Source organism: Antechinus flavipes, chromosome 5 (assembly GCF_016432865.1).
Source record: "Antechinus flavipes isolate AdamAnt ecotype Samford, QLD, Australia chromosome 5, AdamAnt_v2, whole genome shotgun sequence".
Lineage (NCBI taxonomy): Eukaryota > Metazoa > Chordata > Mammalia > Dasyuromorphia > Dasyuridae > Antechinus > Antechinus flavipes.
The window spans coordinates 130,011,976-130,028,582 of NC_067402.1; the positions used below are offsets into that span (position 1 = coordinate 130,011,976).

The 16,607-nt window shown below is 34.1% G+C and overlaps 1 protein-coding gene across 1 annotated transcript in view; it reads right to left on the reverse strand.

The window, feature by feature from the left end:
• MET (MET proto-oncogene, receptor tyrosine kinase) overlaps positions 1–16,607 on the reverse strand; it is a 154,792-nt gene that overhangs the window by 78,061 nt on the left and 60,124 nt on the right. Inside the window, exon 3 of the mRNA XM_051962768.1 lies at positions 556–747. Coding sequence (XP_051818728.1) covers positions 556–747 — 192 coding nt within the window. The remainder of the gene's footprint in view (positions 1–555; positions 748–16,607) is intronic.

Consider the following 16,607-nt stretch of genomic DNA (forward strand, 5'->3'; position numbering starts at 1 on the left):
TACGGAAATCAGAACTTTAGGTGTTATGCTCATTCATTCATCATCTCATTAACTCATTCAACAAGCATTATGTGATCCTATTCCTTTTGGCTGTATCTGACTTTACTGTTCTATAGTAGACACTTGATGTTACAATGGGATTTTGATGATGTCCCTTCTTAACTCCAGCCAGTTTTACTTGTGTGAATATTTCTGTTCATGAAAACACACAGTTCACACAATAGCTTTTCTTTGATCCGTTGCTTCCTCTGAAATAGGAAATGTTGCTTGGAAATGCTTTGTTTCATGTTATTTTCCATTCATGTAATGGAAATTGGGAATGCAAAAAAAAAAGACCTCAAAACAAAAAAAAAAGTATACAAATAAAAAATAGCAAATTAGTAAAAAAATTGTGAGCATCCTTAATTGTTTTCCTTAAACTGTGGTTATATCTTCATTGATAAGCATTGTTGTCTCTCACTAAATAGTATATTTTCTTGTAAACCTTATACTGTAAACAAAGATACAAGATAACACTGAAAAAAAAGTGAAGATTACCACCAAGATAGTATCTACCTGCATAAATCGACCATCTGATGTTCCAAGGTTTGCAATGGTTAGGTCTTCCTTGATAAAAGTAGATATTGATGTTAAAAGAACTTGCTTGAATTGTCCAGTGAATAAATCGATACGTTGCAAGCCTGTAGTAAATTCTGTCCTATATTCATCATCTCTTGCTTCACAACCTGATGAGTTTCTTAAAAATGTCTGGAATAAAAAGAAATCACCATAAAGTTATTGGGGAAATAGGTCATGATATGATACAAGAAAAAGAATGCTTAGGGAAGTTGATTAGTAGTACTACATAAATAACAAGTATTTGCAATTAGACAGCAGAAATATTTCTAAATCATCTAAACTACTCATGCTTTACCAAATTTTATAGAATAGATAGAGTGCAAACATTTAGGACAAAATATGTCATTACAGTTCACAGACTTGGAAAATCAGGTTCACTAAATACCCAGGAAGCAGGGTGCATGGCTGATTTGCACAAAAGATTAAAAGCTCATGACTTTTATCTAAGAATGTACATTTTAAGACAGAGAAGAGGATTGAAATGCTTATAGCAGACAAGTATAATTATGTAGATATTTAGAATCTACCTATCTTAGAAAAGAAAATACTTTATTTCTTCTTTCTTTTGTTGTGATGAAAACAGGAAAATTTTAAACATTAGAATTTCTGTATTTTTCCATTAGATATGCAGTAATTAGAAAAAAATCCAAAATATTACAATGTGAAATCATCTAGGCAAAATGGTTTTAAAGTGAATTTTGAAATGACTTCAACTGCTCAATTTTTAGTGACTATTTTTTGAGATAATCTTTTTGCTACACAGAACAAAAAATGTACCAGTCATACCCACAATTTACTTATTTTGTTTTAAATATCATGAATTTGTGATTTTATAAGTTTGGAAATCTTCACACTTAAAGAGTTATCTAAGGATCATATTGACTAAGAGACTCTCTAGTTCATCCCATTAGTATCAGTGAGATTTGAACCCAATACCATATCTATTTTACCACACTGTCTCTTTTTCTGGGGATACACATGGTAGTGATGATCAATAGATCAGTAGATTTATCTTCTAATTTTTATAACCAACAATCTTATTTTAAATTAATCAAATGCAAAAATTACAGTAAAACTAGCAAGATATAGGTCATAGAATCATAAATTCATGGGTTTTGAATTGGAAATGAACTCAGTAGTTAACAAACCCAGCTGCCTCATTTTTACAGATAACAAAACTGAATAATCATTAAGTTAAGTAAGTTGTCCAAGATCACAGTGCTCTTAAGTGATAGAGGAAGGATTTGAATTGTGGAGCTTTGAAATAAAATCCAGAATTGTTTTTATACTTTCTATACCACATTGCCTCTAATATTAACAACAATGACTATTTTGTATGTGAGTGGAGGGGAGGGAGAAGGGCATTTTGGAGGATTAGACTTTTATTGTGATATGTTACTGGATGGTTATTTGGATTTTTAATTAGAAGGTTTTCTTCACCAAGATTCTAAAGATTACTCTTTGGAGAAGTAGGTAACTGAATTGTACCAAAAATTCAATAGTAATCTATTAATTGGTAATTTAGTTACTATTGATGAACATTTTTCATTTTAGAAAGAGAATTCAGAGAAACAGAAAAAGGACTATAAATCAGCTGGGACTAGTTTTGAGCTGAAAGGTATCTAAATGTTCTTCAGACTGTCCTTCAGCGCACATACACACACACACACACACACACACACACACACACAGACATACACACACAAATATTGTGTGTATACTATTTTTCTTATCAGTAAACCTTTATTCTGGTTAAGAATGACAGTTATATATTGTTTCTTTAGGATCTTAGGGTTTTTTATTTTTATTTTTTTGTTTTGAATCAATCTCTGAAGAGGCACTGTGAGTGTGTGTGTGTGTGTGTGTGTGTGTGTGTGTGTGTGTGTGACACATTTGAAGATGGTGACTTAATGGATAACACAAATATTTTCTGGAGTGTAGATAGGATGACAGTATCAATAGCCTCCCACTTACATTCATGCATTTTCAAAACATGTGTTTGAAGTAGACATTTTCCCACCTCCAGTTTTGCCTATCCCCAATTTTTTCCCATAACTGCTGAGGATAATTGTCCTACCTCTTGACTCCACTCCCTTTGTAATTAATGCACTAGTGAAAGACCTATAATCTAATGAGTTCTAATATAGAACCAGAGATATAATGAAAATCAGTCTCTGTACATACTTCTAGAAACTTTCATCAAGAAATCATAAAGAGAATACTAATGCAAGCACTGTGGTTTGTGCCTAAATTATTATTATTATTATTTTATTATAGCTTTTTATTTAGAAGTTATATGCATGGATAATTTTATAGCATTGACAATTGCCAAACCTTTTGTTCCAATTTTTCCCCTCCTTCCCCTCATCCCCTCTCCCAGATGGCAGGTGGACCAAAACATGTTAAATATGTTAAAATATAAATTAAATACAAAATAAGTACACATGTCCAAACAGTTATTTTGCTGTACAAAAAGAATCGGACTCTGAAATAGTATACAATTAGCTTGTGAAGGAAATCAAAGATGCAGGTAGTCAAAAATAGAGGGATTGGGAATTCTATGTAATGATTCTTAGTCATCTCCCAGAGTTCTTTCACTGGGTATAGCTGGTTCAATTCATTCCTGCTCCATTGGAACTGATTTAGTTTATCTCATTGCTGAAGATGGCCAGGTCCATCAGAATTGATCATCATATAGTATTGTTGTTGAAGTATATAATGATCTCCTGGTCCTGCTATTTAACTCAGAATCAGTTCATGTAAGTCTCTCCAGGCCTTTCTGAAATCATCCTGTTGGTCATTTCTTACCAAACAATAATATTCCATAATATTCACATACCACAATTTATTCAGCCATTCTCCAATTGATGGGCATCCACTCAGTTTCCAGTTTCTGGCCACTACAAAGAAGACTGCCACAAACATTCATGCATGTACAGATCCCTTTCCCTTCTTTAAAATCTCTTTGGGATATAAGCCCAGTAGTAACACTGCTGGATCAAAGGGTATGCACAGTGCATAAAATATTATTAATAAATGTTTGTTAGATTTATTTGAAAATCTATCTTTTTCTTCTTACATAAACAAAAGGCAAAATTATTAATTTTTCTTTTAGTTTTAATATGTGGTAGCTATTTAACATTGCAAAGTTTAAATGACATCCCTTTAGGGACTAAGAGTATGAGGTTATGTCTTTGCTTCCTGAAAGACAGACACTAAGTACAGAAAAATTGCATGATGTTGAAGTAGTATCTATGTGTTTACTTTATAATCTTTCAACATAGTTCAATTTTTGATTAAAATAAATTTAAAAATAGGGTCAAATGTAAGTGCTATTCATGTAGCATAAACCAGAAATCCACAATCATTTGTGAAGCGGATCTACTTTTGATTCCTTGAATCTTTGAGATCACTTAAGTGGGTAGAGTAGATTGACATGAAATGGTGGGATGCTACTGTCAACTGGAGGCCAAAGAAATCAGGTATAAGGGTCTTTAACAAAGAGAGGATGTTTGATGGCATAAGTCAACTTAGTAAGATTTTAATATTTAATAGAAGATAACTGTTCTACTAGTTATGGGGTTTGTCAACTATACTGAATATTTTGGAGGGAAGGCACTGTACAATTATTATTATTCAACTCAATTCTTTATGCTCTAAAGGAGAAATAAGGTAGCATTATTATTTAATAGTATCCATACAGGGATTTTTCTACTTTCCACCTGACAAATAATCATTGTGGAACCTGAATGCCTGTCAGCCTTGGGCATCCAAAAGCTGCTGGTATATGAATGAAGAACAGCCTCTCACTGACAGGTTCATACAAAGTACTTATCCATAATGACACTGAGTACAGGTAAAAAACAAAAGGCACTTCTGGGAATTCAGTGGAAACTATTCTCTTTCACAGAAGATGCCATGGAGGAGGTAAGGATATAAGTAAGAATAAGGGCAAAGGGTAATAAGGTCATCAGGGATTATAGACCTTGACTTCTGGTGTCATTAATGTATAGAATTCCCAGAGAGGAAATTATCTCTACCAATGAAAATTAACATCTCCTCTATGATATATAGTTTTAGAAAATTGCCTGGAACATTGGGGAAGCTAAGTGATTTGCCAAGGGTCAGCTGGTAATCTTGATCAGGAGGGCTGACTCTTGTCTATCTTATCACACTTCCTTTCATCTCATGGAAATGTATAAAAGAAAAATAAGAGAGGATATCACGTGGTGAGATTAAAAGGTTACAGTTACATGACCAGAATGCTCCATTGGTATCCTTTCCATGTCAGGATAAAGCAAGGAGTTCTTTCAGTACTTTGGGTGGACTCGTATAAATTTATGAGAGGATATGGAAAACAATCACAAAGGATGGATAAGTATGAAAAGGTTTCAATTTGCACTTATTGGAGGACACATCCAAAATGATGAGATCAGAGATTCATTTGAGTATTTGAATTTTCATAGGTTTTATAGTTTGCAAAGCATTTTCATGTGCATGATATCATTTGATTCTCACAAGAATTCTGTATGATTGGACATTCAGATATCATTATTCTGATTTTAGAGATAAAGAAAATGAGGTTTGAAATGTTCATACTAAAACATAAATTATATGACTTTTATTCTATGAATCCAAGTTCTTCAAATTTCTTTAGTGAAGTAGTGTGTTTATTATTTTTTCTACTTTAGTATTTCATATTACTTTTGCCTCTGCTTGGCACTAATTCCTTTCTAACTCCCTCTGTTTTTTTTTTTTTTTTTTTTTTTGTTTGTTTGTTTCTCCTTTCCTCCTCTTCTCCCTCCCTCTCTCCCTCCCTCCCTCCTTGTCTCCCTTCTTCCTTCCTTCCTTCCTTCTTCCCTCCCTCCTTCCCTCTCTTCTTCCCTCCCTCCTTTTCTCCCTCCCTCCCTCCTTCCTTTCTTCTCTTCCTCTCTCCCTCCTTTTTTCCCTCCCTCCTTCCCTTCTTCCTTCCTTCCTCCTCCCTCCCTCCCTCCTTCTTTTCTTTCTTCTTTCCTTCCTTTCTTCCTCCTTCCTTCCTTCCTTCTTCCTCCTTCCTTCCTTCCTTCCTTTTTTCCTTCCTTCTTCCTTCCTTCCTTCCTCTTTTCCTCCCTCCCTCCCTCCTTCCTTTCTTCTCTTCCTCTCTCCCTCCTTTTTTCCCTCCTTCCTTCCCTTTTTCCTTCCTTCCTCCTCCCTCCCTCCTTCTTTTCTTCCTCCTTCTTTTCTTTCTTCCTCCTTCCTTCCTTCCTTCCTTCCTTCCTTCCTTCCTTCCTTCCTTCCTTCCTTCCTTCCTTCCTTCCTTCCTTCCTTCCTCCTTCCCTTCCTTCCTCTTTTCCTCCCTCCCTCCCTTTCTTCCTTTCTGTCTTCCTTCATCTGATTGACCTGATATAAAGAATTTCACAAGAAAATGTATGAGTAAAAAATAAGGGTCCTTCAGATGGAAAGATTGAAAGAACCTGGGTTGAATTGATCTTTCTTATTATACATCATGGTACCCATCCTCCCTCATGGGCTCACCAAGTTGGTGTTAAACAGTGTCAACACCCAAATTTGACTTTATCTCTAGTGTAGAAATTTCTAAATTCAAATAATCCACCAGCCTCACCCTTCCCAGTATCAGGGTCTACAGGCACCTGAGTGCTACCACACCCAGTACTATCCTTTCATTCTTTATGCTACTCCTGGCTTTGTCTTTAGTGACACAAGGTGTTATTAGTTCCCTTCCTTTTTCTTTCCTTGTTCCTTTTTCTGCCTCTTTCAATGGACTATTCCCTCATTTGTACATTAGAGACTTTCTTCATTTTCTCTCTTTTTGTCATTCATTTCCTAATACTCAGTCTTGGGTACTTTTTTTCACTCTACTTTTTCCTCTGAAAATCTTTAAGAGCAATGGAGACAGTGCTAGATTTGGAGTCAAGAGGGTCTGGATTTGATTCCTGACTTTTCTATTTATATTATATGATACTGAGAAAATCATTTCACTTCTTAGGTCCTTGGATTACTTACTATCAAAATGAAAATTTGCAACTAAGTTTCACTGAAGGTTCCTTTTGGCTGTATGTCTGTGGTCCTAATTAGTAATATTGATGGTGATAGCAGTAGTTTGAGGAACAATTTGATAGCAAAATTACAGAATTTTATAGTTAAAGGGATATCAAAAGTCATCTAGTCCAGCCAAAATATCCCTTCTCTAAGATCCCTACTATGTAGGATATACTGAAATAGGTTTGGCTAGTTTTCTTTAAGGGAATGGGAAGGCAATTTTCAGGATTATTATTGTTGGTTTGGATTCCTTCCTACTCATGGCATACGAAGACTGGGGAATTGGAGCAGAATATTTTAACGTAGTTTCCAGTGCCCTTTGGGAATGCCTTTTTGCCCTGGCTTGGCCCATTGCTTTGGTGAATATTGAGGCATAAAGAATAACCATTTTATCTGGCTTAGCATTCTTTTTAAATTTAGGCAATGTATCCTTTTAATCCTTTGTTATTAGAAAATCTTCTTTACTGCACTTTATGGTCCATAAGTATCTTATTGCATTCTAAGTCCAAGCCTGAATCATTAGGCTGGCCTGAGTTAGGCCTGGCTCAGGATTTCCATAAAGTATGTTTGAGCTCGTTCAGTGATTTGAGTACCAATTCCTTTTCTGAGCAATCTTTTTATTAAGAAATTATTTTCCTTACATCAAATCTACATTTGCCCCTTTAAAAAATCAACCCATTGTTCTAAATGCTATCCTGTGGGGTCAATTAAAGTCATTCTACTCCTTCTAGCCTAGAACAGCTAGATACTTTCCCTAATAGCTTCTAGATGCCTTCCCTTCAAAGTTAATGTATCTCATCTAAATTGTTTCTTCTCCAAGTTAAAAAAGACCAATTTTCTACAATTGTTCCTGATATGGCATATTCTCTCTTGTCCTCATGTTATTCTGATCATCTGCTTCAGATAGTGTCCAGAAATGTTTATAGTATTTCAGATATGACTGTTTAGGATTAGAGCAAAGTTGAATGATTTTATTCCAGAAGTTAGCCTTTTTTCATGTATTTTAGAACTTTTTTTTTACTTGCTGTGTCAGACTGTTGAACATTGTGGAGCTAAAATCTCAAGATTTTCTTCACAAGAACTGTTGTCTAGACATTTCTTCTGATCTTGTATTTGTGGAGTTGATTTTTTATCCAGTTGTATAACTTTGCATTTATCTTTATTAATTTTCATTTCACTCACTTTGGGTGTTAAGACTAAGATCATTGTGGAGTAGTAATGATTGTTATTGCAGATCTAATAAGGTTGTTGTGAGGAAAGTGCTTTGTAAACCTTAAGCTACAAATAAGTTGTTGTTATATAGTTACATAATGCTTTAAATAATGAAGTATATATACTTCATATATATAATTATATAATGCTTTATAGTTCTATAAATGTACATATATAAATGTACATATGCATATATATATACACATATATAATGGTTAATTATAAACTTTTAAAAGCACTTTAAAAATTTTACCTTTACAATACTTTGGTAAGTAGGTAAGAAATTATGTTTTTATGTCACATTGTTGTAGTTATCATGAAATGTGATTAAAGACAAAAATAAACATATGGCTAGGTGGCTATGATTAATTAGGGCATGAGAACAGATATTAGCATGGACCTTTTAAAAAGCTCTTTCTGGATTTCTTGCTTTCTGATTCTCTTTGCTTTCACTCCCTTTATTCTTGAGGCAAGCCATTCACTGTGGGGATATCATCCATAGGTACCCATTCTTGGCCCACTGTGAATGTGACTCACACAGGATCACCCACGTGACAGTAATGGACACCATGGGTTGAGGTTTGAGTAAAGCTAAGGGGAAGAGAAAGTTAGAACAAGAAAGAGAAAATGCAATGGAAATGGTAATTACATTTTCTTTGTGTTCTCTTTCTTTACACTTAAAAAAATCTTCCTCCTTAACCTTGTATCTTTTATTAGTGTAAGCCTTCAATGGCTTTTTTCTTTCTTTCTGCTATTGTTTCAAAGTGAAATTACTGTAAATCTCATTTGATACTTTAGGATCATATTTTTTCTTTTACTGCTTACCTAATTTGTGCCTATATTATATTTAACATACTGAAAAGCATAGCTCATTATCTTTCCAACTTCTTTATCTCCATAGTCATTCTAGGTGGTGAATGTATAACTTCAGAACCATTTTTTAAAATTTCTTCCTTTATCTCTTTCATGATACTTCCATAAACTTTGTTTAAATTTATTTGCAATATTATGTGGGAAAAGAAAATAATTTTAGATTTTATATAGATAAAATCGATTTATTCCTACTTCTGGTTCAAAGAGCAAGTATCAAAGGTGTGTATGTGTTGCTTTATCAGTGAAAGATAAAGTATAAAATTACTTTCATTTTAATTAGTTCATGTTAATTACTTCTTAAATAGCAACAATAACCACAGAAACAATTCTTTTATGTTTTCAATGTTTTGGTGACACTGCCTGGAAAGGAAGTTGAATATTAGGGGATAAGAGGGGAGAGGTATGGCAGGGAATTGGAGGTTGGACATATAATGCCAGAGAGATGAAGTTAGAAACTTATCAGTATACAGATTCATGGAGCAAAGTCTAGCTATCAATCAACATCCCAGGGAGAGAATAAAAAGTCTTGTGCTTCAGATGCAATAGTAAGTCTAGTTCTAGCATTCAATAATATGATTTCCAAAAAAAGACAGAATTAAGGAATGCGTAATATAATGTATGATGTATTAATGATAAAAATTAACATTTATAAAACACTTTAAGATTTGCAAATACCTATAATTACATTACCTCATTTTAGTAGAGGAGTAAGAAATTAGTAAATCAGGAAAAATACATATGTGAAAGGACGTAAGCTAAATCATGGTTCAGGATAAAAGCACTAGCTTGTCACTTCAGAGATATGCTGGAATAAGTTCAAATACAGGCATTTCTGGAGCATCAGTAACCGAGGATCAGTTTGTTCATTCAGTTGACAGAAACCTATTAGTTCCTTTTTAGCTAGGGTATGGCTGGAGCCAGCCATACCTCTATATTCTGCTTGTGCAGCTGTTGTGAAAGGCATCAGGAAACACCATTTCTTTCTCTTTTTGTCATATGAGAAGAAACAAACAACAAGTTATAGGTAATTAAAAAAAAAAAGCAGCTTGGATTGCCAAAGCAAGTTGTAGGATGATATAACTAATATATGTCTGAGGTTGATGAGCAAAATTCTGATCAAATCTTGGGACAGAACTAGAGATAGTCAATAGTTATTTGTCAATAATTTGAACTTTTTAGCAATTAAATGGGCTGCCTCATGAAGCTGAGAGCTCTCTGTCATTGGAATTATTCAGACAAAAGAACCCATCTATCTGGTGGACCACAGAAAATACTGCACTCCTTCTCCCTTCCCCCTCTTCCCTTGGGGAGATGTTGAGCTAAATAATCCCTAAGAAACTTTCAATTCTACAGCTGATTCCTACCTCCATGTCCTTTCTTCTACTTACTTCTTCTCTTGCTATTCTCATAAACGAGATCCCATCTCTCATTTCGGTGTACATTAGCTGCCCACTGTATCTGGAATGTACTCTCTCGTGACCCCCACCACTTGAAGTCTTTGGTTTTCTTCAATCACCACCTTCTTCATAAAGCTTTTCATCATTCCTTCTTTTTATTTCATCAGTATACATTTTAAATAAACATATTATCTCCCCCATATCAGAATGTAAGCCTATTGAGGGCAGATACTATTTAATTTTTGTTTCTGTATCCCCAAGATGTAATATGTTCTGTAAAGATGCTTCTTCTTTATTAATACTTCTTAAATATTTTTATATTTCTCTTGCTTCTTCATTAATAATTCAGTTATTTACTAAGGGTTCATTGTGTGGGAATCACTAAACGGTTCCCCGTTTATAAAAGAAATCTAAGACATTCTTTTTTTGTTGCACTGCTCATAAAATATTCAGAGTTTTTAATTTATTAAAAGTACTTTCTTGAGTGGAAACATGCAAGATTTTCCACACAATTATGCAAAGGAGAATGGGAGCTTTTTTTCTTAATATACTAAAAACTACCTTAAGATATTTTGTTATTGAAGGCAGATGTCTGAAAACTTCCAGAGACTTTGAAATTCAAAACCCTTCTAGGAGACAGGTAAATCTTCAGGAGGGGGTGGAGCTGCTTAAATGTTATCAGTTTATATAGTTATCAATTGCTCTACTTTTCTATAGCCCTAAGTAAGGGAAAGAAGACAGAGACATGGTAAAAAAAAAAATGTATTCACTGGCTCTAAAATTGGAGGACTTAGGTTTGAATTCTGATTCTGATTCTTTTTACATATGTGACAAGTGGCTTAATCTACCTATAACTTCTTCATCTACAAAATGAAAGCATTGGATTGAATGACTTCTGAGGAATGTTTTGGCTCTGAAAACTAATTCTGCTTGGGGAATTATAAAATAGTGTCATTTCACATTTTTAATTTGAGAAGTACATGAGAAAAAAGGTTAAAATGAATGAATGAATCAATTAACAAACATCTTTACAGAACATATTACATCTTGGGGATACAGAGACAAAAATTAAATAATATCTGCCCTCAATAAGCTTACATTCTGATACGGGGGAGATAATATGTTTATTTAAAATGTACACTGATGAAATACAAAGAAGGAATGATGAAAAGCTTTATGAAGAAGGTGATGATTGAAGAAAACCAAAGACTTCAAGTGGTGGGGATCACGAGAGAGTACATTCCAGATACAGTGGGCAGCTAATGTAACTACACTGAAATGAGAGATAGGATCTCATTTATGAGAATAGCAAGTAAACCAGTGTCTTTGGATTATAGAGTGTATGCAAGAGAATAATATATAAAAGGGCTAGAAAGGACCAGTTTATAGAATTTTAAATGCCAAATAGAAAAATTAATTTCTGATCTAAGAGGTAATATAAAACCATTAGTTTATTGAGCAAAGGGACAACATAACCAGAACCACATTTTAGGAAAAAAAAAATATTTTGTTAGCTTAGTAGATAATGGGATAGAGTTATCCAGGGAAGCCAATGAGGAGGTTATTGCATTAATGTAGGTGAGAGGTGATAGGGCCCTGAGTTAGGATGTTAGCTGTGGGAGTGAAAAGAAAGGGTAGATATGTGAGAGTCATTTGGAGATATAAACAATAAGATTTGTTAACCAAGTGGATATGTAGGTTGATGTGACAGTGATGAGTTGAAGCTGATATCAAGGTTATGAGCAGTATGGTTGGAAAGATGGTGGTATCATTAATAACAGAGGCGATCAAAAGAGGTTAGGTTTTCAAATGTTTCATTTGATTTTTTTTTTAATAAATAAAGTTTTGCAATTTACTTCTAATCCAATTTTGGAAGATAGTGTGCTGTCTAATAAAATTAAAGGCTTTTAAAAAGTGATTAGAGTGTGTGCTGTAATTATGGCACTTTATGAAAACTGTGAAATTATAGTACTTCAAAACCAAATTATTCTTCATATGAAAAAGGGGCTAAAAGATCAAAAAAGCAAAGAAAAACTGTTAATAAGTAACTTAGGCTAACATAAACAGAGACAAGATTACAATTTAACTATTTTTTGCATGATCAAAATAAACCCTGCAGACATAGGCAGGTAAAAATATGACAAAAATATGATTTGTGTATCTTAATGCACATGTGGAAAGTTAAGGGATCTAACCAGAACATACTTCCCTGTCTCATGAGCCACTTGACCCTTGTTCATGCTTATAAATTCAGTTAAGCTCTTTGGACTTTTAAACAAAATGCAAGCATGATATATACCGGTAGGGTCAAAATCAAATAGAAGTGAGAGTCCTATTACATTAGGATCCCTGTATGTAGTATATTGACTTTTTAGAAAATAACCTATTAACATTATCTATATTTTATTGCATTTTTATTTGTTTTGTTAAATGTTTGCAAATTACATTTTAATATGATTCAGGCTGTACTTGGAAATATTTCCAGCCCAGGAGTGTTTGATACTCCTGATGTAAATGATATTCAGTATGGCAAAGTAGGAAAAAAAAAAACAAACGGTGCCATTAGAGTCAGGAGAACCTGGTTTCAAATCTTGACTGCAGTACATACTACCTGAGTTACACTGGACAAATTTCCTGCATTAGTAAAGACAGCTAATTCATGGGCAGTTTCCTTATACTAATGAAATCACAGAGTCAAGTTTCTCTCTTTCCCTGACCAAAAAATAAAGGCAAAACCTAAATTTCAGAGTTTATACATTTGGTGGTATTAAGATATTTATCTATGCCTTCTCATATCATATTGAAATACCTGACAGAGTAAAATGACTCACTGATGATAATAATAGAAAATACTCCTTAGTCTTTATCATTTTTTAGAAGTCCAAAAATTCTTCATTTTTTTAAACATTGATATTATAGAATAAATTAATACTCTGGTTCTGCTTCCTTCCCTCTAACTCAGTTCTTCTAAGCTTTTCCATATCTCTGAAATATCCCCCCAACTTCTTGGTGGGCAAGGGGAACAGTTTTAATCTGTGATTTCATCTTATAGTGCACAGGACCTGGAGTCTATTCAAATATAGCCTCAAACATTTAGTACTTATGTGACCCTGGGCACAGGTGCCTCAACTGTAAAATGCTATAATTATAGCACTGACCTCTCAGGACTGTTGTGAGGATCAAATGAGATAATAATTGTAAAACACATTGCCTGGCACATAGTAGGTTCTTAATAAATGTTTGCTTCCTTATTCTCCCTCCTCCCTGAGTAAACAATCAGATGTGTCCAGTGAAGAAAGTAAAAGAGAAATATAAAATAAATGTAGGTCAAGCAGAATAAAATGAAGGCTTACAAAATGCAGGCTCTTTTCCACTTTGATCTCAGAGATTCCATGGAACTTCTGGCCTTAGATCTCAGGGAATTATTCTCAGATCATCTCAAAGATTTCCAACAATTTAGTGATGTCATCACTTTGGGCCCATTTCATATTAGATTGAGTTTATTGTTTGAAAGGAGCCACTTGTATATACGAGTGATCAACCTATATTTTATAGTTTACTCCCATTCTGTAGAAGACTCTCAATATATCTATACATAAAACAGTTAAAAAACCTTATAGCATTATTTTTTTATTTTATTACATATTGATAGTTCTGAGTTAAGTGAATAGTACTTTATTTTTAAATATATATTTTACTAATTTTTTTTTTTACCAATTTACTAATTTTTACTAATAGGAAACAGCCACCAAACCTTAAAGCTTAATCATTGTCATAAAACCAGTAATAGAACTAGTTTTATAATTTGAAGATGATTATTATTTAGTTGGTACTCATCAACTAGTATTACTGTGTTTGAACACCCGTTATAAATCTGGTAGCATGAATTATTTCTACATTAATCAAATATTATATTCACATTGATCTGCAATATTATATAATTGGGAGTTCTCTCCCACGACCCACGAATACCTGCTTATCCTCTGCAACTCTTGTCCATGTTGTCCTAAAGTTCTTAACCATGTGCTAAATTCATGGCATTTTTAAAAAATTGCCTTTTAAGGATTAAATGCATTCTGATGTACATTATGGAATACTTATATATTTGATTCAAAATGTTAACACCTAATTCACATAATGATGCATTTCATGAATGTGTAATTGCACTTAATTAAAGATAATTAAGGAACCAGTACATTTAAAATCGTGATGCATTTTGTTCAGTCTGTAGGATGGATTTAACTCATCCAAAGATAATTTAAATCAGACTTGCAGATAGATTTTTTAGAAAATATACTCGCCAGTTTTCACAAGCATGCTCATATTGTTTGGTTTTCTTCTACAACTATCACTATTATTCAAAAAGAAGCATATTTAATCAGAAAATACAACATTGACATTTAATATTAATCTGAATGGGTTACAGATTAAAGTAATCATAATTCACATTTACATAGTACTTTAAGATTTTAAAAATATTTTCATCACAACACTCCTCTGAGGCAGATAGTACCTCAATCACTCAATCAACAAGTATTTAATAAGCATCCACTATGTATTAATCAATGCCTTAGGTGCAGCAGATACAAGGACAAAAATATAACTCTTTTTGTCCTCAAGTAGTTTATATTCTATTGTCAGAAAACAGTTTATATAAGAGGGAGCTAAGTGGTGTAGTGGATAGAGGAATAGGCTTGAAAATAAGAGACCAGTTCAAATCTGGCTTCAGATACTTCCTAACTGTGTGATTCTGGGCAAGTCACTTAATCCTGTTTGCCTCAGTTTCCTCATCTGTAAAATGAGCTGGAGAAGGAAATGGCAAAGCACTCCAATGTGTCTTTTCTTTGCCAAGGAAACTCAAATGGGCTCACAAAGGATTGGATATGATTGAAAAATGACAACCACAAAGTTTAACATTCGGATTTAAGTTCCTTTATGTCTTGATCCTAGCTTATCTTTCCAGACGCCTTTCTACATATTTTATCTGAATTAAAGTTCTCTTGGACTCCTGGGATAGAACAAAGCTGACCCTAGGACTTCATTGATCAGGGCTTCCCTGATGCAGCTTTCTGATTATATTGGATTATAAAATATTTCAGGTAGATGGAGTCTAGACCTTTTAGAAATAGTGTTTGTCTAAAACTATGTGAGTTGCTATACTTTGATGCTTGACTGACAAGACTCTGTATCAGAGAGAAATGAAGGGGTGGGATCTAGAGAGTCTAAATGTCACTCTCTCCTTGCTGTATATCCTTTCCATGTTAGGGCACAGAAAGCCACCTCCTTTGTAATATGCTCAGTGACTTGCAAGTACCTCATTTGGTTCCAACATCAAACCTGAACAAAGAGGCCCTGCTCTTGCCTATCACAAACCCAGAACACAGATTGCACTTTCCTGCCTTTGCATCTTAATTCATTTTATTCCCTACCTTTGTCCATGGTTTTCTTTCTTTTCTCCTATTCAACTGTTGAATTTCTTCATATGGTTTAAGTCTTACTGAATTGTTGTTACTGCTTTGTCCTTATTCTTAAAGAGGACCAGGACATTATGGAAGGGATGCCCTGACATATGAGTGAATTGGATCACCTGCCTCACTTTCCCCTTCAGAGCCATTTAGGTCCAATGGCAAGATATAGATCAAGACAACTGGAGGAACCTCTGGATGAAATGGGAGATCTTGATCTTTTTAAGCTAAGGTCTTTCAGTTTGACTCAATTGTTACCTTCTCTATGAAGCCTTCCCAGCTTTCTTCCTGCTGGTGAGGACCTGCTCTTTTGATTTGTTTACAACTTTCTAATTTGTTTATCAAGCAATGGTATGTAAATAGTAATTTACACCTCATCCTCTTACTAAGTTCTTATCCAAGCCTTCTCTTTCCTTGCACAAAGCAAAATATTCTGCTCCAAGCAATACTTTCACAATTTTTGAATAAATGAATGGATGCTCATAGATCGTCTAAATAGATTACTTCCTCTTCTGTTATCCTGAGCAATTTATATTTTTGTAGATATTCCTCCACTTCACTTAGATTATCAAATTTATTAGCATATAGTTGGGCAAAATAACTCCTAATTATTGCTCTAATTTCATGCTCACAGATTGTTGACAGTACTGTGACTGAGGAAAGTCATCGTTTTTTCCCCAAAGTATACCATTTCAGGACAGAGTCAATGTGGAGTTAACAGAGAACGAGAGAGTGATTAACGGTTTTGATGATTCAAACTTAAATTTTCTGACATCTGACTACAGATCATTTCCTCTTGGATCTGTGAAATGCTCAGTAATTACCCTTCCTTCTCCTGACAGCATAGAAACACCCTGGGACTTCCCATACACTAAGTCCAGTAGACTCTCTCTCCAAGCCACTCCCTGGCTCTTCCTTTCCATGTCTGGGAGTGGCACAGAGCAGTAACAAGACTAAGCATCAGTGGGTGCTGTGTTCCTGCAGTGTTCCTGAGATGCCACAA